The sequence below is a fragment of the Oncorhynchus keta genome, chromosome 25 (assembly GCF_023373465.1).
Source record: "Oncorhynchus keta strain PuntledgeMale-10-30-2019 chromosome 25, Oket_V2, whole genome shotgun sequence".
Classification (NCBI taxonomy): Eukaryota; Metazoa; Chordata; class Actinopteri; order Salmoniformes; family Salmonidae; genus Oncorhynchus; species Oncorhynchus keta.
The window spans coordinates 30,207,080-30,231,915 of NC_068445.1; the positions used below are offsets into that span (position 1 = coordinate 30,207,080).

General features: G+C 43.5%; 2 protein-coding genes across 6 annotated transcripts in view; both read left to right on the top strand.

Moving 5' to 3' along the window:
- LOC118371209 (tenascin-like) overlaps nucleotides 1–13,938 on the top strand; it is a 79,302-nt gene extending 65,364 nt beyond the window's left edge. Inside the window, exons 12-23 of one of the 2 annotated variants that reach the window (XM_035756572.1) lie at nucleotides 2,031–2,306; nucleotides 3,711–3,833; nucleotides 6,311–6,454; nucleotides 6,950–7,069; nucleotides 8,890–9,033; nucleotides 9,421–9,551; nucleotides 9,837–9,969; nucleotides 10,481–10,632; nucleotides 10,912–11,008; nucleotides 11,198–11,359; nucleotides 11,639–11,802; nucleotides 11,976–13,938. In XM_035756572.1, coding sequence (XP_035612465.1) covers nucleotides 2,031–2,306; nucleotides 3,711–3,833; nucleotides 6,311–6,454; nucleotides 6,950–7,069; nucleotides 8,890–9,033; nucleotides 9,421–9,551; nucleotides 9,837–9,969; nucleotides 10,481–10,632; nucleotides 10,912–11,008; nucleotides 11,198–11,359; nucleotides 11,639–11,802; nucleotides 11,976–12,086 — 1,757 coding nt within the window. In that variant the 3' untranslated portion in view covers nucleotides 12,087–13,938. The remainder of the gene's footprint in view (nucleotides 1–2,030; nucleotides 2,307–3,710; nucleotides 3,834–6,310; nucleotides 6,455–6,949; nucleotides 7,070–8,889; nucleotides 9,034–9,420; nucleotides 9,552–9,836; nucleotides 9,970–10,480; nucleotides 10,633–10,911; nucleotides 11,009–11,197; nucleotides 11,360–11,638; nucleotides 11,803–11,975) is intronic. The other variant, XM_035756573.1, reaches the window with a different exon arrangement.
- Nucleotides 13,939–17,632: 3,694 nt separating this feature from the next.
- Nucleotides 17,633–24,836, top strand: part of LOC118371212 (dual specificity testis-specific protein kinase 1-like) — a 54,946-nt gene continuing 47,742 nt past the window's right edge. For 2 of the 4 annotated variants that reach the window (XM_052479080.1, XM_052479082.1), the window contains exons 1-2: nucleotides 17,633–17,889; nucleotides 18,522–18,624. In XM_052479080.1, coding sequence (XP_052335040.1) covers nucleotides 18,594–18,624 — 31 coding nt within the window. In that variant the 5' untranslated portion in view covers nucleotides 17,633–17,889; nucleotides 18,522–18,593. The remainder of the gene's footprint in view (nucleotides 17,890–18,521; nucleotides 18,625–24,836) is intronic. The other 2 variants (XM_052479081.1, XM_052479083.1) reach the window with 1 other exon arrangement.

Here is a 24,836-nt window from a genome sequence, read left to right on the forward strand (position 1 = left end):
GGAGAATAATAGCTGTCATTCAGACCAGCCAGACCCCTGGTACCTCCCGTTCTCCCCTAAACACACATATAGAGGTCAGGCTGCACACACTTCGCACACATAGCTTTGTTCTTTTGAGGTCTTCCCTCACCTACTGAAAACCTGCCTCAAATGACTTCTCACTCATCTACTAATTTGGTAACTTTCCCAGTGAATAAAAGGGATTTATTTCAAACAATCTCTTCAAAGCTCATTTAAAACAGTTCTTCACGTTTTTCATGTTATCCTCATGGTATAAACAATCTAGGTATGTATTGTATCATTGTATCAGTCAAAGCACGCTGTAGTTCAGCTGTTCCCACATAATGACGATTCGGCAAATGGATGGAGAGAGTTAATGGTTTCTTCAAGTCCCTGAGAAGATTTTTTTCTAATCTGTGAGGGCTTTGTTCACCTCTCTCCCTAGACTCAGACCATTCTGCGTCTCTCCTACACCCGCTCTGCTCCGCTCCCACACCCGCTCTGCTCCGCTCCCACACACGCTCTGCTCCGCTCCCACACCCGCTCTGCTCCGCTCCCACACCCGCTCTGCTCCGCTCCCACACCCGCTCTGCTCCGCTCCCACACCCGCTCTGCTCCGCTCCCACACCCGCTCTGCTCCGCTCCCACACCCGGCTCTGCTCCGCTCCCACACCGCTCTGCTCCGCTCCCACACCCGCTCTGCTCCGCTCCCACACCCGCTCTGCTCCGCTCCCACACCCGCTCTGCTCCGCTCCCACACCCGCTCTGCTCCGCTCCCACACACGCTCTGCTCCGCTCCCACACCCGCTCTGCTCCGCTCCCACACCCGCTCTGCTCCGCTCCCACACCCGCTCTGCTCCGCTCCCACACCCACTCTGCTCCGCTCCCAGACCGCTCTTCTCTGCTCCGCTCTGAATCTCCAGGAAGCAGTTTTAGTTGTAATAAACTGCTGTCTGTATGGTGCAGATGGCCAGTCTGCTAGCACACCCTCTCTCTCTCTGGCTGCTACAGCTATACACTCTAGCAGCTGTAGACTCTAGCAGCTCTAGACTCTAGCAGCTGTAGACTCTAACAGATGTAGATTCTAACAGATGTAGACTAACCAATGTAGACTAAACCATGTAGACTCAGCTGTAGACTCTAGCAGATGTAGACTCTAGCAGATGTAGACTCTAACAGCTGTAAACTTCTGTTGGCTCCACTCCTCTCCTTTTCATCAGGCATTATTAGCTACTGGTAACGACTAGTTTACACTGTTGTTTTTTGCAACTCTTTGTAAGCACAGACCCATCTGCAATGACGTAGTCACCCAGACTCTTAAAACTCTAGTCAAACCCTGACTTTCTGTCTCTTATGTTGCTTTTCTTCTGATAGATGACCTTCGTTTCAGTGTATTATGGAATTGATGCACAAATCCCATGTACGTTATTTTTGCAGTCACAGCATCAATAAACTGAGGGTTGAATTTTATTACACTAGCTGGTGAATAACAACATACCTACCTGCACCAATAAAATAAATATCTTTCCCTTCATGCTCACCACAGTGGCTGTGATAGGTACACAAGTGGTATAAACATGTATAACTTACATAATTAATACTGGTGAAACACACGGTCAACATCTTCAGGAAAATAACAACTTTGAATTATTTTCATCTTGCAAACCTACTCTTCTCGTTTGACTCATATGGATCCCTAAATTGATATGGGTCCAGAACTAGTATTTGATATTTTATTAGGATCCAAATGACCTGCTGCAAAAGTAGTAGCTACTCCTCCTGGGGTGGGCATAAAACATGACATAATAAAGAACACTAATAGACAAGTACATCACAAGGTCAGAACTACATCTATTTCAAATAAGTATACACACTTTCATACATTTCTGCTTTCATGATCATGTGATTGTCTATAGTAAATACAATATGGAATAACTGTAAATGATCTTCTGTAATCTTCATAAGCACTTCCTAAAGTGCTCTTGAGGCCTAAAGAGGATGGAAACAACATGTCTTCCCTTATCACTCAGAAGCTGAACCCATCGTGGAGCATCTCTTGGTCTCTGACATCACCCCAGACAGCTGTAAAGTGGCTTGGTTGGCTGAAGAGAACCTCTTTGATAGTTTTGTCATTGTGATCAATGATACTAGCGACGACCTCGCTTCTCCGCAAGAGGTGGTCGTGCCCGGCGAGGAGAGAACAACAGTGCTTACTGAGCTAATTGACGACACAGAGTACGAAATTGAGCTGTATGGGGTAATTTCTGGACGGCACTCAGACTCTATCTCCGGGGTGGCCAAAACAGGTACATGGTATGACATCACACCACCAATGGCGTAGGGCTGCTGGATAGATGATGCTAGGAATGTGTGCAGCAGCTTTCAATATTGTAAACTATATTTTCTCTTTCTCCATGTTGTCAGTTTGCAGTCTTACAATAACAGCATGAAAATAGGGTCAAAATGGGTCAATGTTAATACAATTATCTCATTTCTTTATCGTTGCAGTCGTTTTTGTTTACTAACCTGATAACATTGTGTCATAATATTTGTTCAAGGCAGCAATATGGTAGAATTATAATTAACTTTGCAAATGGAAGTTATTAAGCCTATTTAATGGAGTCCTTAGGTTGTCATTAATGTTTTATTTAAACCAGCTTGGGCTGCCTTGTGTGTCTTGTGCCAAAACTGTGTGTGATGGGTCTCATGGTGTTTTTTCTCATCCTCATCATGTCTGTTCAGTGTTCACTGTCCTGTCATTGTCTCGTCTGTCAGCTGTCCTGTGTGGTTCCAGTGGAATCATCCAGCAACCCTCTCTTCTAAAGCCAGCTCCAGTATATGTGAACCAACACACTCTGTCTGTCTGTTTCACTGTCTGCCTGTCAGTGTAAACACAGCATTCAGCCTCTGATGGCCTCCCATTCATGGGGATACAGAGAACTGCTCAGGAGATTTATTCAACTCTTCACTTGCTCAGTTTTTTTGTCTCTATCTGTCAAGTTGTCTCCAATGTTGTCTTTGACTGTCCAGCCCCAATGGGGTTTGTCTAATTGTCTTTAGGGAAATTGTCTGTCTGTGTGTTGAGTGTCTGAATGGGTGTCTCTCTCTCTCTGGTCGTCCCCTGCCTTCTCTGGGGGTATGGCTTCACTCTCGGGTCCGATGGCCCTGATGCATGTTTCCCTTTTGTGTGTCTGTAATGGAGGGAAGTTAATCTCCCCGTGTCGTGTCTGTCAAGGAAGATGCTGTGGCCCAGCGTTGACGACAGGCTTTGGGAGCCTTGGCTTCTTTGTCTGTGTCTGTTTCTCTTTCTCTACTTTAGTTGGTGGTTGTCAATAATGTGTATTTTCTGGGTAATTAAGGCATTTAAAAAAATCCTATGGACGTTTTTAGGAATGGGATCTTTAGGAATCTTTAGTTGTGCTTTAGTGGTGTTTTCCTTTCGTTTGTCATTTATTTGGAAGCAGTCATATTTTATTGAGAGATATCCTATGATCTGGAGACATTTCCGTAAAGCATCTCAGAGTAGAAGTGCTGATTTAGCTTTTGTCCATATGATCTTATTGATTATTATCTAAAAAGGCAAAAATGATCTCCTACTCTGAGACACTTTGTGGTTTTCATTCCCCTTCACTTACAAACCTGCCCCCTAAGTTCCTACCTGTGTTGTGTTTGTTTGGTGTCCTCTGTATCCTTATGTTCCCCTATGCCAGGGCTGGGCACACCCAAGGGCATCCATTTCTCTGATGTCACTGATACCTCGACCATTGTACACTGGACAATCCCCAGGGCTCGAGTGGACAGCTACCATGTCACCTATGTCCCTGCTCAGGGAGGTGAGTACCTACAGACATACATACTGTACAGGCATATATATATATATGCTATATCTATAAGGGTTAGGGTTAGGGTCCTCCCGAGTGGCGCTGGGGTCTAAGGCACTACATCGCAGTGCTAGAGGCGTCATTACAGACACCTCAAATCCAGGCTGTATCACAACCGGCCGTGATTGGGTTTCCCATAGGGTGGCGCACAATTGGCCCAGCGTCGTCCATATTTGGCCGGTGTAGGCCGTCATTGTAAATAAGAATTTGTTCTTAACTGACTTGCCTAGTTAAATAAAGGTTAAATAAAATAAATACATTTGTACTTATACTGTAGATACACCTACACAAAAGTATGTGGACACCTGCTTGTTGAACATCTCATTCCAAAATCATGGGCATTAATATGGAGTTGATCCCCTTGTTACTGCTATAACAGCCTCCACTCTTCTGGGAAGGCTTTCCACTAGATGTTGGAACATTTCTGCGGGGACTTTAGTGAGGTCAAGCACTGATGTTGGGCAATTAGATCTGGCTCACAGTCAGCGTTCCAATTCATCCCAAAGGTGTTCGATGGTATTGAGGTCAGGGCTCTGTGCAGGCCAGTCAAGTTCTACCATACCAGGCATTGTCATGCTGAAACAGGAAAGGGCCCTCCCCAAACTGTTGCCACAAAGTTGGAAGCACAGAATCGTTTAGAATGTACTTGTATGCTGTAGCATTAAGATTTCCCTTAAGTGGAACAAAGGGGCCTAGCCAAATAATGAAAAACAGCCCCAGACCATTTTTCCTCCTCCACTAAACTTTACAGTTGGCACTGTGCATTCGGGCAGGTAGTGTTCTCCTGGCATCCGCCAAACCCTGATTTGTCTGTTGGACTGCCAAATCGTGATACTTGATTCATCACTCCAGCGAATGTGTTTCCACTGCTCCAGAGTCCAATGGCGGTGAGATTTACACCACTCCAGCCAACGCTTGGCATTACTCATGGTGATCTTAGTCTAGTGTGCTGCTCCTCTGCCATGGAAACTAATTTCACGAAGCTCCCAACGAACAGTTATGGTGTTGACATTGCTTCTAGAGGCAGTTTGGAAATAAGTAGTGAATGTTGCAACAGACAGACAATTTTTACGGACTACGTGCTTCAGCACTCAGCGGACCAGTTCTGTGAGTTTGTGTGGCCTCCCACTTCGTGGCTGAGCCCTTGTTGCTCCTAGACTTTCCACTTCACAATAGCAGCACTTACAGTTGACCGGGAAGCTCTAGAAGGGAAGAAATTTGAGAACTGACTTGTTGGAAAGATGACATCCTATGACTGTGCCAAGTTGAAAGTCACTGAGCTCTTCAGTTAAGCCATTCTCCTGCCAATGTTTGTCTATGAAGATTGCATGGCTATGTGCTCGATTCTATACACCTGTCAGCAACCGGTGTGGCTGAATAGCCGAATCCACTAATTTGGCCATGTAGTTTATACCTATGCTGTATATATCTATACTGTACATACATATATAACTATACTATACACCGAGTGTACAAATATTAGGAACACCTTCCTAATACTGAGTTGCACCTCCTTTTGCCATTAGAATAGCTTCAATTCATTGGTGCATGGACTCCACAAGGTGTCGAAATCATTTCATTGGGATGCTGGCCCATGTTGACTCCAATGCTTCCCACAGTTGTGTCAAGTTGGCTGAATGTCCTTTGGGTGGTGGACCAGTCTTGATACACACGGGAAACTGTTAAGCATGAATAACTCAGTAGTTCTTGACACAAACTGGTGTGCCTGGCACCTACTACCATATCCTGTTCAAAGGCACTTCAATATGTTGTCTTACCCATTCACCCCCTGAATCCATGTCTCAATTGTCTCAAGGCTTAAAAGTCCTTCTTTAACCTGTCTCCTCCTCTTCATCTCCACTGATTGAAGTGGGTTTAACAAGTGTCATCAATAAGGGATCATAGCTTTCACCTGGGTTTACCTGGTCAGTCTGTCATGGAAAGAGCAGGAGTGCTTAATGTTTTGTATACTCAGCGTATACACTATGCTATACATACATTGGCTGCAAACCAGAGGAAACACATTTACATGTGTGGTGTGGTCACATGGACTTTATTTTATCATTTGAAAATAAGTAAGGTAGGATTTTGGAGTCCCAGTATACAGAACAGATTATTCTGTGGAATTCTATGCTAGTCTTCTTCTTCCCTCTAGTGGCTGTTCTGCCTCTGTGAGGTGTTGTGGCAGTTTGAAGTGCAACCCAACACAACTTTGATGTGAACTGCTTCACTACTGGTTCGCTCTTTTACTGGTTTGCTGCTTGATGATAAAACATATTATTTGTGATATGGATTGAATAAATAATAGCCAATACAGAATCGGACGTCTGACCAAAACATGTCCTATAATTCATTATTGATTCTATATAATTCTATGTAATTTGATGGTCTGACTGACCTTGTCCCTTTCTTCATGTGTATGTGTGCAGGTGCTCCTCAGACTGTGACAGTGGGTGGCACTGAGTCTCAGAAGGTGCTGTCCAACCTGACCCCTGGAGTGACCTACCAGTTGACAGTCATCTCTGTGAAGGGACAGAAGGAGAGTGAGCCTGGCTCCAGCAGCTTCACCACAGGTGTGTGTCACACCTGTCAAAACACAAGGGATGCATCCCAAATGGCACCCTATTCCCCATTTAGTGCACTACTTTGGACCACAGCACTATAAGCCCCTGTCAAAAGTAATGCACCACAAAGGGAAAAGGGTGCCATTTGGGGCATAGCGTTTGGAGTATGGTAACAAGAGCCTACAACACCAAAACAATAATAGCTTAGTCTTTGTATGCCCTGCAGACAAAATGTGATACATTCAATACAATTAAACAAAGCATCAAACGGTGATGGTGACAACCAAGTTGGTGATAGGTCTATAAAGGCTGAGCACGAAGCCCATTGTGAAAGCTGTTAGTGTGTACAGATGGAGCATGGCTGGGGGTGGATAGGTTTCCTGTTTCTTACAACAGAAGACAATGGCTCTGTCCTTGGGGAGGTGTTTGATGTGGCTCTGCTCAGGGTAACCACATTGCGTGTGTGTGCGTCTGTGTGTGTTCTGTGTGTGTTCTATCTGACAGCTCTGGACAAGCCCCGTGGCCTGACTGTAGTCAACATCAACGACACAGATGCTCTGCTCCACTGGCAGCCTTCCATCGCCACTGTAGACGGATATGTCATCACCTACAGCGCAGACACTGGTAGGGTATCGCACACACACACCATCTGGATGTACTATACTCTATATTATCAGGGCTTATAGGAGAAAATGCGTTGCATTCACCTTCATTGTTTTCATTTCATTTCATTAATATCCTTACAGACAGATGTTGATCTGGTTGTTAATGTCTCTATCTGTCCCTGTCTTTGTCTCTGTCTCAATCCCTGTCCTGGTCTCTGTCACTGTCTCTAACCCTGTTGCTGTCTCTGTTTTTGTCTCTGTCCCTGTCCCTGTCTTTGTCTTTATTTCTATAGCTGTCTTTGTCTCTGTCTGTGTATGTCTCTGTCCCTATCTCTGTATGTCTCTGTCCTTGTCTCTGTCTTTATTTCTACATCTGTCTTTGTCCCTGTCCCTGTCTTTATTTCTATATCTGTCTCTGTATCTGTCCCTGTCTCTGTCTTTATTTCTATATCTGTCTCTGTATGTCTCTGTCCTTGTCTCTGTCTTTATTTCTACATCTGTCTTTGTCCCTGTCCCTGTCTTTATTTCTATATCTGTCTCTGTATCTGTCCCTGTCTCTGTCTTTATTTCTATATCTGTCTCTGTCTCTGTCCCTGTCTCTGTCTTTATTTCTATATCTGTCTCTGTCTCTGTCCCTGTCTCTGTCTTTATTTATAAATCTGTGTTTGTCTCTGTATCTTTCCCTGTCTCTGTCTTTATTTATATTTCTATATCTGTGTCTGTCTCTGTCCCTGCCTCTATTTCTATATTGGTCTCTGTCTTTATTTCTATTTCTATTTCTATATCTGTCTCTGTCTCTGTCTTTATTTCTATATCTGTCTCTGTCTCTGTCCCTGTCTCTGTCTTTATTTCTATATCTGTCTCTGTCTCTGTCTCTGTCCCTGCCTCTATTTCTGTGTCTGTTTCTGTCCCTGCCTCTATTTCTATGTCTGTCTCTGTCTCTGTTTCTGTCCCTGCCTCTATTTCTATGTCTGTCTCTGTCTCTGTCTCTGTTTCTGTCCCTGCCTCTATTTCTATGTCTGTCTCTGTCCCTGCCTCTATTTATATGTCTGTCTATGTCCCTGCCTCTATTTCTATATCTGTCTCTGTCCCTGCCTCTATTTCTATGTCTATCTCTGTCACTGTTTCTATCCCTGTGTCCCTGTGTATCCCTGTGTATCTGTCTTTGTCCCTGTCTTTGTCCCTGTTCCTGTCTCTGTCCCTGTTCCTGTCTCTCTCTCTGTCCATATTGCTATTTATAGATATGTCCCTGTCCCTGTCCCTGTTTCTATTTATGTCACTGTTTCTATCCCTGTGTCTATATCTGTCTTTGTCCCTGTCTTTGTCCCTGCATCTGTCTCTGTCCCTGTCACTGTCTATATCTGTCAATGTCTATATCTGTTTTTATCCCTGTCTTTGTCCCTGTCACTGTCTATATCTGTCACTGTCTATATCTGTCTTTGTCCCTGTCTTTGTCCCTGTCTTTGTCCCTGTCTCTGTCCCTGTCTCTGTCCCTGTCTCTGTCCCTGTCTCTGGCCCTGTCTCTGTCCCTGTTTCTCTCCCTCTCTCTGTTTATATTAATATTTATAAATCTGTCCCTGTCTCTGTCTCCTTCCCTGTCTGTTTCTCTGTCCCTTTCTCTGTCCCTGTCTCTGTCTCCTTCCCTGTCTGTTTCTCTGTCCCTTTCTCTGTCCCTGTCTCTGTCTCCTTCCCTGTCTGTTTCTCTGTCCCTTTCTCTGTCCCTGTCTCTGTTCCTGTCCCTGTCCCTGTCCCTGTCCCTGTCCCTGTCCCTGTCCCCCTGTCCCTGTCCCTGTCCCTGTCTCTGTCTCCTCACTGTTTCTGTGTGTTCTGTGTGTGCAGTTGCCCCAGTGATGGAGAGAGTGTCTGGAAACATTGTGGAGTTTGAGATAACCTCCTTGACCCCTGCCACCCACTACACTGTCAAGGTCTACGCCATGAGAGCGGCTGCTAAGAGCGCCGCCACGACCACTGAGTTCACCACTGGTGGGTATATGGCCTAGGGGAGGCTGGACCTTCCCTCCCACACAAACATCCAAACAGCAGCTTTGATTAGTGCCTACGATTTTATTGTGAAACTGCTATGAAGCTGTATGCTCATTCAATTGAGGTTCAACAACAGATCATATCAAATTCAAACCAACAGGCAGACATTCATACAAAGCACTGATCTCTTTCTCCCTACTGCAGTTTCAGTATTTTCTGGCCCACTAACCCTACAGGTTACATAACTGTTATTTTTATGTTTAAAATGTACCTTTTTTACCCCGTACCCTTTCAAACAGACAACCTGAACCTGGAAACAGAAGATTTAAAGAAGGTGAAATACTCTGTCTGAACGGGGTTTTCAGACCACTGTGTTCTCTCCCCTAGATGTAGATGCCCCCCAGGACCTGACAGCCAGTAGCATCCAGACAGAGAACGCCATGTTGACCTGGAAGGCCCCACGCGCTGACATCACCGGCTACATCCTCAGCTTTGAGTCAGCTGACGGCACAATCCGGGTCAGTGGTTGTCTGCATGGTGGAATCATAGAATGAAAATGATGAGAAGAACAGTCCTTCCTTGGTCAGATAGAGTATGGTTTTGTCCAATAGGACATGATGATGCATCTTTGGGGAGTGTAAGAAAAAGCATTGATAATACATGTTTGGGATCTAGAAAAGCATTATATACTTCTAAATCCAATGAGTCCCAAATGGCATCCTTTTCCCCATGTAGTGCACCCTAATGTATTAATAATGACGTATCTCTGACATTCTGACTGCTGGGTTGTGTTGTTCCTCCAGGAGGTTGTCCTGAGCCCCACAGCCACGTCCTACAACATGGCCCAGCTGAGTGCCTCCACTGAGTACTCCGTCAGACTGCTGGCCATCGCAGGGCCCAAGAGGAGCAGAGTCATCACCACTGTCTTCACCACCAGTGAGTGTTACCACAGTGATGTTGGTAGTCTGCCAACTCCAGAACGAATATACCCACTGGAAATAGGGTTAGGAATCCAGCCTCGGACTCTACTCTCTGTTTCCCTTTGGATTTGCCCCTGTCTCTACCTTCCGATTTGGCACCGCCCATAAACCATAAAACACAAAAGTATATATTTTTTGAAAAAAAAACATGTTACCACTGCGACCCTCTGCTCTGTTCACCACCCAGTGTGGTAATCTCTGTCCCTTCTTTATTCATCTTCAGCTTAGATTTTTCTGGGCAGCTGGAGCTGTTTAGTAACTCATCTTCTGTGTGTGTGTGTGTGTGTGTGTGTGTGTGTGTGTGTGTGTGTGTGTGTGTGTGTGTGTGTGTGTGTGTGTGTGTGTGTGTGTGTGTGTGTGTGTGTGTGTGTGTGTGTGTGTGTGTGTGTGTGTGTGTGTGTGTGTGTGTGTGTGTGTGTGTGTGTGTGTGTGTGTGTGTGTGTGTGTGTGTGTGTGTGTGTGTGTAGTTGGTGTGCTGTACAAACACCCCAGGGACTGCTCCCAGGCCTTGCTGAATGGAGACACAGCCTCTGGTGTCTACACCATCTACCTGGGTGGAGATGAGAGTCAGCCCATACAGGTCTACTGTGACATGGCCACAGATGGAGGTGGATGGATTGTAAGTCACTGGCTACTAGTATACTGTACAACCCAACTCCAAACCTTATTGATTCAGATCATTGGTGGCAGGTGACTGGAGGACAGCTCAGAGTAATGACTGAAATGGAATGAACAGATTCAACACCTGCATGGGTTCCGTTCTGTTCCAGGCATTCCTATGAACCTGTCACCCCATTTAAAGTGACACCAGGCTACACTTATTCAGATGACATGTAATGTAGTGTAATGGATCCTAGGGTAACATAATGAGCGATCTGGTGTTTGTCCCATTATACAGGTGTTTCTCAGACGGCAGAGTGGTAAACTGGAGTTCTTCCGCAACTGGAGGAACTACACTGCTGGCTTTGGTGACATGAACGACGAATTCTGGCTCGGTATGCTCATAATATGGAAGATATTATAGATCAACACATTCATTGATTTATTTGAATCCATTTAAGGTATATGAATATGAGAACTGTATTTGCATAAACTGTCCTCTTTTCCCCTATCATTTGTTACATATCATGACTAAAAATTCCTCAGAAATTATTGTAATTCCCAACTGTCATATTTTCCCACAGGCCTGTCAAACCTCCATAAGATCACTGTAGTGGGACAGTACGAGCTGCGTGTAGACCTCAGAGACAAGGGGGATGTAGCTCATGCCCAGTACGACAAGTTCTCCATCTCTGATCCCCGCAGTCGCTACAAGGTCCACGTTGGAGGGTACAGTGGTACCGCAGGTAAGACTTGCTTCTCTACAACCATTAGATAGCTAGTGCAAAGTCCAATGTGTGTCGGAAATGGCACCCTATTCCCTATTTGGACAACTACAGGGGTCATAGGGCACTGGTCAAAAGGGTGCCATTTGTGGACAAACAAAAAGTTAGAATAGATCTAAGTAATATAGTAAGTATTGTTATTAGGTGAGGGTGAAGCGAGCAAGTATTCAACCTAAGCCTCCTTTCTGAAGTCTGTTAAGTTTGGTTCCTGCTTAAAGCTCTCTCTGCTGCCCCCTGTAGGTGATTCTATGACCTACCACCATGGTCGCCCATTCTCAACCTACGACCATGACAATGACATCGCAGTCACCAACTGTGCCCTGTCCTACAAGGGTGCCTTCTGGTATAAGAACTGCCATCGCGTCAACCTTATGGGACGATATGGCGATGACAGTCACAGCAAGGTGAGAGCACATATACTTGAAGATTCAATACTAGCAGGAATTTCTGTTTTAAAAAATACTGCGGTAGTACAGTATTCAAACTTGTTGACTTTGAAAAGATAAGGGAGGAAATTCAAGGCATTTGTGTTAATAATATCAACCCCTCACTACTAATATTACTGTGTGTTCTTCAGGGAGTGAACTGGTTCCATTGGAAAGGCCATGAGCACTCCGTTGAGTTTGCTGAGATGAAGATCAGGCCATCCAACTTCAGGAACTCTGAGGGAAGGAGAAAACGATCGTAAACCAACCGACCGATCCGCGCTACGACCCATCTCCTCGTGACCCCTGAACCTGTCCACCATCCTCTGCCACTGCTGATTCCAGGTCTGCATCCCAAATGGCATTATATTCCCCATAAAGTGCACTGCTTTTGACCAGGGCCAGTAGAGCTCTGGTCAAAGTGGTGCACTAAATAGAGAACAGGGTGCCATTTGGGACACAACCCACAATTCTCTGCAGCTACCAAAGCCACTGCTAAGAGCCCAGCCACCTCGAACTACACCCCTCCTCTTGCTCAATCACAGAACTAAGCACAGATACAGTAAAAAATTACTACAAATCCCACTATCCAACCCCTGATACAAAATGGTTAGGTGCAGTTTAAATAGTGTCAATGCCAAATTGATGTGGAAAAATATGGATTTACACGTCACAAAGTAAACCCACAGATTATACTTGCACCAAAGAGAGTATAATATTCAAATCCCAAGTATAAAGCATTTGTTTCTTTCTTGTCAATATCATGTTACAGTAACATTACTCAGTGGAGGGGTGCATTTGAGTCTGGTCTGAGGTATTAACATGTAGAATACTGATGTTTTCTGCCTCTACAGTGTATCCATCTCCTCCAACCACAGTAGGCCATTAGAGTGTTTGCCAGGGTTGGGGTCAGTTCGACTTGAAGGCAGTCAATTTAGAGAGTGATTTGAATGTAAAATTTAAAAAATATAACAATTTTTAAAATATATTGACATTTAAAAAAAAAGGTTTATTGAGTAGTCATTGAGAATAATCCTCTTTTTAAATTATTGAATTGGAATTTCAGTTTACTTCCTGAATTGACTGCCTTCAATTCGAATGGACTCCAACCCTAGTGTTTGCAGAGGGCATGGTATACCTTTAAACTGGATTATAGAAATGATATTCTTTGAATAACACACCACCCACACCAAGAGCACATACAGTACGTACCTTCAATTCAATCATCTGGATGGAAGTGGTTATTGATCAAGAAGATTCTCCACATAAACCGCACAACTCATTCGAATGTAAAATATCTTTGTAAAGTGGAGAGAGCTCACAGAGAAAGGCTGTCTCATTCATTAGTCTATGTGTGACTCATTCTTTTTCACTTTATGATTCCCTCTCTCTCGAAATCCCTTCTTCACCTCAACCTGCAAACTGTCTTCTGAAACGATATGGACAGAATAAATGGCATTCTGAATAAAGCTAATCTGCTTCATCCCACACACAGGATGAATGACATGAGGTGTTTCCATTGATTGTGTGGGCTATACAGGCACTGTGCAATTGTCTCTTACACATGCAACTGAGCTAGTACTACTTTTTCCACCAGCTATCATGCATTAGCTGAAGGACACAGAGAATTCTGTTTGATTTGTTTTCTATTTCCTACAAAATCCAAGGCAGGACCTACAGTTCAATAAACAATGAAATGGTGGGTGATGGTTACATTTTTGCTACATGGGGAATACTTATATGGATGCAACAGGAGTCAGAGGAATATTGTGATGAAATATAGAAGATATGGATGCTTAAAATAGGCCAATGGCCAATTCCAATTGACATTGTAAGGTCTTAGTGTTTACTTTGTTGAGAAACATCTATTTGGTCAGACCAAAATTAACTAGTGAGAAGTTCTTCTTGTTCTGTTCTGTTCTCCCCCTCCCCTCCCCCTGCTATGCCAGGAGACGAAACCACTGAGATCCCCCTCCCCATGAAATACCTGTGTAAATTAAAGTTTTTTAAATAATTGTTGTTTTTTGATTTTGGATTGTTTATAACTGGGTGAACAACAGGTGTTTCTCTGTAGCCCGTATTACAATAATAAAAAAAAGGTTTGTTTAAAAATGACGAGTCTAATATCTTTCTAAAGACAAATGTTTCCTAATGCAATAAGTCACTGTCAATTTGTTTTTACACTGCATATTGGTTTAATATTGGCAGTTGGCTCGTCCATAGCTCTCCGATGGATAAATGTGAAGGAACCACGTTGACAGTCTCTATATAGCCTATCTTAGACAGGAGCGATTTATTGCATAGAGAAGATGTACACATCACAGTACTGAATAAGATGTTTTCATTGTGCACACATGTAGGTTTATGCTTTTACTTGTGAGCCTACTATATTTGTGTTGTCTTACAGACAAGAAACTCAGTCAATAACATAATAGGCTAATAACATGATAGAACAGCTCATTTTTCCATATGCCACAATAGTCACTGTCACTGGATTTACTACATGAGTTGCTGGGTATTTGGGGTGGCTTCCAGAAAGGCCACCTCACCTGCTGATGTCTCATCCAGTCTTTCTTATGTACTAAAAGTAAAAACTACAACAAGGACATTGTTGTAAAGAATGTACATCGAGGCAATGTTTTTTAAAGTCATACGAAATATCCTGAACTTGACTGGTGTTTGTTGGTAAAATGAGGTAAAAGGTTCATTATCGACCTTACTAGGTTTAAAATGTTGTTGATGTAAAATGAGATAGAATCATGCCGAACAGCAGCAAAGACCTGTAGTTCCACTTTATGAACAGCTGATGGTAGAGTTGACCCACTTTCCTATAACGAGGTGGAAGTGAACAGATCAGCATCAAATCAATCAAATTGTATTGGTCACATACACATATTTAGCAGATGTTATTGTCAGTGTTGAGAAATGCTTGCATCACTGTTCAATTGAGTGGTGTATTATGGAAATAATATCATTAAACATCATATTCTTTTATCATATTAATTGGAGTGCAAACATATCAATAAACAAAATGAATCTGTCCAATTACTACTTCAGAAACTGCATTCTACGTTCGGGACAGTATATCTTCCTCGTCGGTACTGAATAGTGTTACTCTACAAGTATGCCATACTCCGAATTCATCTGGCTCTTTCTTTAATGCAATTTCATTTAACTGAGAAATGTAGTTGTTTGATGTTTACGAGCATTTTCGCTACACCCGCAATAACATCTGCTAAATATGTGTATGTGACCAATAAAATCTGATTCAATTTGATTTGTTATACATTTAGCAATCCATGTCATCATTATTAAATGTTTGTTGTTGGTGACTGTTATGTAACGTAATTGCTTTGAGAAAACAATGAAGTAACGAAGAAAAATGAAGATGCTGTGTAATTACCGGGTGGTTGGATGGTGAAATGATGATAGAATGATAGAATCTCTCCGTAGAAGTAGAGAGATGTGTCAGTGTGTGGGATCAGAAATAGGCTGATGATTCATGAACACTAGAGTGGAGCCTGGCTCTCTCAGCCAACTTGCAGCAGATGGCTGACGAACAGGAAAACTGTAAGACCAGTCACACTAACTATAGAACAATAAGACAGTGAGAAACAACAAGTTTCAGCAGTTCTTTGATATGTTACTCTTCCTTTCCCCCTGTTATAATCATTTCATTCCCACACTCTCAGAGGGAGTTTATGCTTAGACTGGTGCACTCAAGCCTTTAAAACAAACGTGTTCCTCCCTATCTGTCACGCCCTGGTCGAAGTATTTTGTGTTTTTCTTTATGTATTTGGTCAGGCCAGGGTGTGACATGGGTTTTTGTATGTGATGTGTAGCTTAGTGGGATTGTAGCTTAGTGGGGTGTTCTAGGAGAGTCTATGGCTGTCTGAAGTGGTTCTCAATCAGAGGCAGGTGTTTATCGTTGTCTCTGATTGGGAGCCATAATTAGGCAGCCATATTCTTTGGTTGTATTGTGGGTGATTGTCCTGAGTGTCTTGATGTCCTTAGTCTGTGTTAGTTTGCACCAGTTAAGGCTGTTTTGGTTTTCACTACGTTTATTGTTTTGTAGAGTTTGTGTTTTGGATTTGTGTTACGTTGTGTAAATAAACATGGATCACAATATACGCGCTGCAGTTTGATCCGACTCTCCTTCACCATTAGAAAACCGTGACACTATCATCCAATGTCTTCATGCAATCTCTGTTTGACTTGACAATGTTCCTAGAAATAACGCATGTGTGTAACATTAAATATATGGTCCCATTTAGCTCAGTTGGTAGAGAATGGTGTTTGCAACACCAGAATAGTGGGTTAAATTCCCAGGACTACCAATATGTCAAATGTGTGCAGGCATGACTGTACATTTCTTTGGATAAAAGCGTCTGCTAAATGGCATATTATTATATACAGAACAAGTCAAAGGTTTGGACACACCAACTCATTCCAGAGTTTTTCTTTATATTTACTATTTTCTACATTGTAGAATAACAGTAAAGGCATCAAAACTATGAAATAACACATATGGAATCATGTAGTAACCAAAAAAGTGTTTAAAAAAATCTAAATATATTTTATATTTGAGATTCTTCAAAGTACCCACTCTTTGCCTTGATGCCAGCTTTGCACACCCCACACCATCACACCTCCTCCTCCATGCTTCATGGTGGGAACCACACATGTGGAGATCATCCGTTCACCTACTCTGCTTCTCACAAAGACACGGCGGTTGGAAACAAATCTCAAAGGACTCAACAGACCAGATTTCACTGGACTAATATCCATTGTTCTTGTTTCTTGGCCCAAGCAAGTCTCTTCTTCTTATCGGTGTCCTTTAGTAGTGGTGTCATTGCAGCATTTCGACCATGAAGGCCTTATTCACACAGTCTCCTCTGAACAGTTGATGTTGAGATGTGTCTGTTACTTGACCTCTGTGAAGCATTTATTTGGGCTGCAATCTGAGGCGCAGTTAACTCTAATGAACTTATCCTCTGCATCAGAGGTAACTCTGGCTCTTCCTTTCCTGTGGCAGTTCTCATGAGAGCCAGATTCATCATATCGCTTGATGGTGTTTGCTACTGCACTTGAATAAACTTTCAAAGTTCTTGACATTTTCCGGATTGACTGACCTTTATGTCTTAAAGTAATGATGGACTGTCATTTCTCTTTGCTTACTTGAGCTGTTCTTGCCATAATATGGACTTGGTATTTTACCAAATAGGGCTGTCTTCTGTATACCACACCTCCCTTTTCACAACTTATTGGCTCAATTGCAGGGAAGAAATTCAACAAATTAACTTTTAACAAGGCACACCTGTTAATTGAAATGCATTCCAGGTGACTACCTCATGAAGCTGGATGAGAGAATGCCAAGAGTGTGCAAAGCTGTCATAAGGGCAAAGGGTGGCTACTTATTTTGATTCATTTAACACCTTTTTTGGTCACTACATGATTTCATATCTGTTATTACATAGTTTTGATATCTTCACTATTATTCTACAATGTAGAAATAAGTACAAATAAAGAAAAACCCTGGAATGAGTAAGTGTGTCCAAACTTTTGACTGGTACTTTATATTACAGTATATACTGTGCTATTTACATCTTGTGCCTTTATTCTCCTTATTGTACCTGCTGAATAAATACATGGGGAAAAAATATGTATTTTTTATTGCATGATTACAAAGTAGCCAACAGCACAGCTGATCGGTGGCTATAATGCAGCTTCAAGCTTACAGAGTGGGTGGAGACTGAGTTGAGCGATATCAACCGACGTAATTACAGTTGGCTCCAAAGGCAACCCATCAAACATGAATTTCATCAAGACTGTTTCACCCCCGCTCCGCCGTGCAACCGCTTTCACACCCTGAGTGGCGAGTGCGTTGGTTGGAGACTGAAGAGCCAAACTGCACACGGAAACAGTGCATAGCGCACCGAATTCGGATCCCAGTGCATCCTACGTAGCTAACGCAGTTCAAATATATCACTGTGTAGAATATAATCAGTACATTTCTGGGGGAACACTTTACTCTTTATAAACGAATTGGACTGTTGTTATAACGATGTAAGTACCATTTATACCGATCGAGTATGTCTTAAATATGTGTTCAAGGTTGGAGTTTTGTTCAAGGATGGAGTTATAGCCTAAAGTTTCCCTTAATATTTTTCTAATAACAAGAGATCATTGTTTGAAGAAGTGAAGATTAGACTACATACCAACAATGTATTGAATTGAATATCGCACTGGGCAAATGGCTGGCTCTTATTCCAAAATCAATACTCATTTGTTTGTGTTTGTCATAGCCTACCCTACTTTACTTATGTAATCCTGTTTTCATTTGTAATATTTGAATAGATATTTACAGAGATTACAGGCAGGGTCAATGTTTCTATTCCTTGCATGGAAAATGTGAATGCAACAGCTGGCCTACTGATTATTTGTTTATGCCTGCCTCTAACGATGCCTGCATGAACGCAAAGCCTAATGTATGTCACAGTATAGTAACAGTCCTGGCTCTGTGTGTGTGTGTGTGTGTGTGTGTGTGTGTGTGTGTGTGTGTGTGTGTGTGTGTGTGTGTGTGTGTGTGTGTGTGTGTGTGTGTGTGTGTGTGTGTGTGTGTGTGTGTGTGTGTGTGTGTGTGTGTGTGTGTGTGTGTGTGTGTTTGCTCACTGTTGCATGCATGTGGTTCTCCCCAGCTTCTGGATAAAGACTATAACTACTGGGTATTGCACTGACTGGCGGCCAGTGCATTTCCCCCCATCCTCAAGATGCATATGAATAGCTTATTAAATCAATGGAGTAAGTACTGTAACAACTGTTTCTTACCCCTCTTAATATTGCATTGAAAATGCTATGAAAATATACCCCAAACACATTATATGACATCTCTATCATATCATTAGGTTTTTGATGTTCCCATGACAACTATGTGTCATATATAAATATTTCACAGTTTTACAGAAGTAGTGCATTGAATTTTTATCCTAAGCTCTATTTTTACTCTTAGTCATATGCCTTTGATTCCGAGTGACTCCATCCATTACACTGAATTGTTTTATATCTTTAATTTTTCTAATATGTTTTGCTGCTTGCCCGTGATTGTGATTATAGCGTGTGTGCATGGAGCACCGTGCATTGAGTTGGATGTTGTTGATGATCAGCAGCTTTTGTAGATGTAATAACATTCTGTGTCATATATAGGTGTGTGTGTTTCTGTTTCCAAACCTGCACCGTTCAGATGTGTCCCAAATGGCACCCTATTCGGTTATTCCCATTTACAGTGTGCCGGTTAAGAGTGATGGGCCAATAACCAAAAGGTCGCTCATTCGAATCCCTGAGCCAACTAGGTGAAAAATCTGTCAGTGCCCTTGAGCAAGGCACTTAACTCTAAGTGTTCCTGTAAATCGCTCTGGATATGAGGATACACAGGTGAAATAAAATACAAATGTTTAAAAAGTACTTTTAACCAGAACCCTAGTCAAAAGTACTGCACTCAAGGGAATAGGGTGCCATTTGGGGTGCAGCCTGAGTCTCTGATACAGTGTGACTAAGTGTGTATAACTGTCTTGTCCTAATATAGAAACTCCTCAGTATTGTGCGCTACTATCCTAACCGTGTTCAGAGGTGTTGAGTCAGAGAAGTGTACTATCTATCTATCTATCTATCTATCTATCTATCTATCTATCTATCTATCTATCTATCTATCTATCTATCTATCTATCCTTTGTGGTTTGAAGATCAGAGACTCAATTCTCTGAACAGGCTCCAAGTGAATAAATTTGATGAGAGTGATGTACTGGCATGATAGAGACTTGAGCATCTAAAATAACCTTTGCTTTAAGGAATACCAGGGCCATACTAGAGTAGGAGTGCTGATCTAGGATCAGTCATTATAATCAAAAAGGCTAAATATATCCTTGATAAGAGCACTCCTACCCTGAGACGCTTTCTGAATATGAACCTTGAAGATGTGCTGGGAATTGGAGTTTTCTGTTAAAGTGGTTGCTTATGGTTGTTAAGTGAATGATAACAGAAGCCATAGAGAATGTGAAGGACAGTGGCGGCTCCTCAGAGGAGGAAGGGGAGGACCCTCCTATTCAGCGAATTTCATAAAAATAGAAATAGTGAAATATTATAAAAGTTATAATGTTTAGATAATATTATACAAAATATATTCACGTCACCAAATAATTGTTAAAACGCACTGTTTTGCAATGAAGGTCTACAGTAGCCTCAGTAGCACTCTGTAGGGTAGCACTATGGTGTAGCCAGAGGACAACTTGCTTCTGTCCTCCTCTGGGTGCATTGATGTCAATACAACACCTAGGAGGCTCATAGTTCTCTCCCCCTTCCATGGACTTAAACAGTAAATATGACAATTTCCGGAGGACGTCCTCCAACCTATCAGAGCTCTTGCAGCAAGCACTCTATAGGGTAGAACTATAGCGTAGCCAGAGGACAACTAGATTCTGTCCTCCTCTGGGTGCATTGACTTCAATACAACACCTAGGAGGCTCATAGTTCTCTCCCCCTTCCATGGACTTAAACAGTAAATATGACAACTTCCGGAGGACGTCCTCCACCCAATCAAAGGATCAGAAAATAAATCTAGTACTGAAAGCATAAGCTAAAGCTAGCTAGCACTGCAGTGTATAAAATGTGGTGAGTAGTTCACTCAAACAGAGAGACAGTTTTTAACAAATTCATTTCTTACAAAATTAAGGAGAAGCAAGGCAGAAAGTGAGAGAGAAAGAGAGAGCTAGCCATATTTCGTAGTCTATTTTTTTCATGTTCACTCACTCATCAAATGCAGCTACCTAGTTTAGCCTACTCAAACACCTGGCTCAAAATGGAAGGGATGCTATGTTAGCTAGCTGGCTATGGCTATCCAATACTGGAACTCTTCCAAGTCAAGGTAAGCTTTTGGTTTTATTAATTTATTGCCACCGGGGCCCGCCAGTCTAACTGCTAAACTGCTTGCTGCTGACTGTACGTGTACACTGTACTGCATGATTGTAGAGGGTTTACTAACATGTTAGTTCTAGTAGCTATGTTGACTATGACGTCACAATAATGTAGGCTGTGTGTAGCAGTTAGCGGTCATGATATAAAGGTTTAGTAGTGATATAAAGGTTTAGTACTGCTCCAGGGTCCAATGGCGGTGAGCTTTACACCACTCCAACTGACGCTTGACTTTACGTGTGGTGATCTTAGGCTTTTGTGAGGATGCTCGGCCATGGAAACCCATTTCATGAAACTCTGTTCCTTCCAGAGGCAGTTTGGAACTCAGTAGTGAGTGTTTTTTACACACTACGCGCTTCAGCACTCTGCAGTCCCGTTCTGTGAGTTTGCGTGGCCTACCCCTTTGCCATTGTTGCTCCTAGACATTTCCACTTAACAATAACTGTCACATGAGTTGACGCTGGAGAGACGAAGCAGGTACGGGGAGTCAAACATTTAATAAGGAACGGACATGGAACAAGACAGGAACAGCGTCAGCATACAAGAAAACAAAGACAAAAAACAATCAGCAGGGAACAGAGCAGGGAAACGGACAAATATAGGGGAGGTAATTAACAGATGATAAGTGAGTCCAGGTGAGTCCAATATCGCTGAACCGCGTGATGAGGGAAGGCAGGTGTGCGTAATTGATGGCAGGAGTGCGTGATGAAGGGCAGCCTGGCGCCCTCAAGTGCCAGGGGAGGGAAGAGCGGGAGCATACGTGACAATAACAGCCCTTACAGTTGATCGGGGCAGCTCTAGCAGTGCAGAAATTTGCGGAACTGACTTGTTGGAAAGGTGGCATCCTATGACGGTGCCACGTTGAAAGTCACTGAGCTCTTCCTTAAGGCCATTCTACTGACAATTTTTGTTTATGGAGATTGCATGGCGGTGAGCTCTATTTTATACACCTGTCAGCAATGGGCTGAAATGGCCAAATTCACTCATTTGAAGGGGTGTCCACATACTTTTGTATATATAGTGTAGATGCGAGAAGGAGTTGTATATACAACTGGCTGTTGTCCACATGTGGCTGCTATGAAAGTGGACTGTGTTTGCGTGTGATCAGGGGTTTATTCATTGATCTTATTCTGTTGAAAAAAAATCTTAAATGGAAGCAATCCGAATGAAACGGTGATAAACATACCTGAATTTGTCCAATAGAAACTCTTGTTCGCAACTGTTGGATCAGCTAGATGCAGGCAAGAGTGTGCAAAGCGGTGACTGTCTGTTACCTTGATTACTCTAAATTCTCTCGACCTGTGCACGCGCGTAGTAAACTTTTATTCATAAGCTAGCATGTAGCAACCTCATGATGGCTACAGGGAACATTTTAGTATCATATACGTAGTAGCCTAAACCTGCCTCTGTTATATTGAGCTGGGTGAATGGAATATGAATGACAGCCATCCAATATGCTGCAATATAAATAAGGCTATTTTCAGGAGAGGAGAGTCAGGAGAGGAGAGTCAGGAGAGGGGAGTCAGGAGAGGGCAGTCAGGAGAGGGGAGTCAGGAGAGGGCAGTCAGGAGAGGGCAGTCAGGAGAGGGGAGTCAGGAGAGGGCAGTCAGGAGAGGGCAGTCAGGAGAGGGCAGTCAGGAGAGGGGAGTCAGGAGAGGGCAGTCAGGAGAGGGGAGTCAGGAGAGGGCAGTCAGGAGAGGGGAGTCAGGAGAGGGCAGTCAGGAGAGGGCAGTCAGGAGAGGGCAGTCAGGAGAGGGGAGTCAGGAGAGGGCAGTCAGGAGAGGGGAGTCAGGAGAAGGGAGTCAGGAGAGGGCAATCAGGAGAGGGGAGTCAGGAGAAGGGAGTCAGGAGAGGGCAATCAGGAGAAGGGAGTCAGGAGAAGGGAGTCAGGAGAGGGCAATCAGGAGAGGGGAGTCATGAGAGGGCAATCAGGAGAGGGGAGTCAGGAGAGGGCAGTCAGGAGAGCGGAGTCAGGAGAAGGGAGTCAGGAGAGGGCAGTCAGGAGAGGGCAGACCGGAGAGGGCAGTCTTGAGAGGGGAGTCAGGAGAGGGCAGTCAGGAGAGGGGAGTCAGGGCAGTCAGGAGAGGGGAGGCAGGAGAGGGGAGTCAGGAGAGGGCAGTCAGGAGAGGGGAGTCAGGAGAGGGCAGTCAGGAGAGGGGAGTCAGGAGAGGGCAGTCAGGAGAGGGGAGTCAGGAGAGGGCAGTCAGGAGAGGGGACTCAGGAGAGGGGACTCAGGAGAGGGCAGTCAGGAGAGGAGAGTCAGGAGAGGGGACTCAGGAGAGGGGACTCAGAGGAGGGGACTCAGGAGAGGGGACTCAGAGGAGGGAGAGGCTGGCATGAAGGGACCTTTGAATCCCACTTCTTTCTCTGGGTTTGTTGTTGTTTATGATGATGTAATCAGATGGGTAGTTTCTTTCTGCCTGTCCTCCTCAGAATCAGGATTACAAAAGTACTGGGAAAATAGAGTGAGTTACAACAAGTAAATGTTGGTGGTTGCATCCAAACCGTACCCTATTCATTTTATAGTGCACTACTTTCTAGCAGAGTCATGTGGTCACTGGTCAAAAGTTGTGTACTGTAAAAGGAATAGAATGCCATTTGCGATGCAGGCGTTCTGTTCGATTGACTTCATAGCCTTAGCCTCTTAGCTCACACAGATGTCACTGTGTGCTGTATGTTATAGTGAAGCATGCACGGGGAAAACCTTTCTGTAAAGGCTTGCTCACATCGCACCAAATGTGGATCAGCGAGCTGTGTTTTAGCAACCACCCGCTGTAGATGTTTGACTGGCAACATTTTTCATGGGATTCCACATGGTAAACCGATGCACATTCGGTTCGCAAATTATGTTCAGAGGTGCTAAGTACTCTCGGCCAGCAAACGCTGTTGGTGTGTCTGAGCCCTAAGTCTGTTGGCTCTGTCCCAAATGGTTCCATATTCCCTTTATAGTGCACTACTTTTGACCCGAGCTCACTATAGTTCACTATATTGGGAATTAGGTGATGTTTGGGATGCTATATGTTATTATCTGATTTATGGTGCATTTTCAAGAATGTATGGGGTGTTGTAGTTAAACACCCAAAACTATTTCAGATTTGACACTGGCACTGACACTGACTGATGACTTGCAAATAAGGTTGGAAAGGGAGGGAATATTACTGGAAACTTTCGAAGTTCACCAGTAAACTACCAGAATTTTGGTATCTTTCAAGGAAATGGATGGTCAAAAGTTTTGAGAATGACACAAATATTAATTTTCACAAAGTCTGCTGCCTCAGTTTGTATGATGGCAATTTGTATATACTGAGATGAATTGCAATTAATTGCAAAGTCCCTCTTTGCCATGCCAATGAACTGAATCCACAAAAAACATTTCTACTGCATTTCAGCCCTGCCACAAAATGACCAGCTGACAACACGTCAGTGATTCTCTCATTAATGCAGGTGTCAGTGTGGACGAGGACAAGGCTGGAGATCACTCTGTCATGCTGATTGAGTTCGAATAACAGACTGGAAGCTTCAAAAGTAGGGTGGTGCTTGGAATCATTGTTCTTCCTCTGTCAACCATGGTTACCTGCAAGGAAACACGTGCCATCATCATTGCTTTGCACAAAAAAGGTTTCACAGGCAAGGATATTGCTGCCAGTAAGATTGCACCTAAGTCAACCATTTATCGGATCATCAAGAACTTCAAGGAGAGCGGTTCAATTGTTGTGAAGAAGGCTTCAGGCCCCCCAAGAAAGTCCAGCAAGCGCCAGGACCGTCTCCTAAAGTTGATTCAGCTGCGGGATCGGGGCACCACCAGTAAAGAGCTTGCTCAGGAATGGCAGCAGGCAGGTGTGAGTGCATCTGCACGCACAGTGAGGCGAAGACTTTTGGAGGATGGCCTGGTGTCAAGAAGGGCAGCAAAGAAGCCACTTCTCTCCAGGAAAAACATCAGGGACAGACTGATATTCAGCAAAAGGTACAGGGATTGGACTACTGAGGACTGGGGTAAAGTCATTTTCTCTGATGAATCCCCTTTCTGATTGTTTGGGGCATCCGGAAGA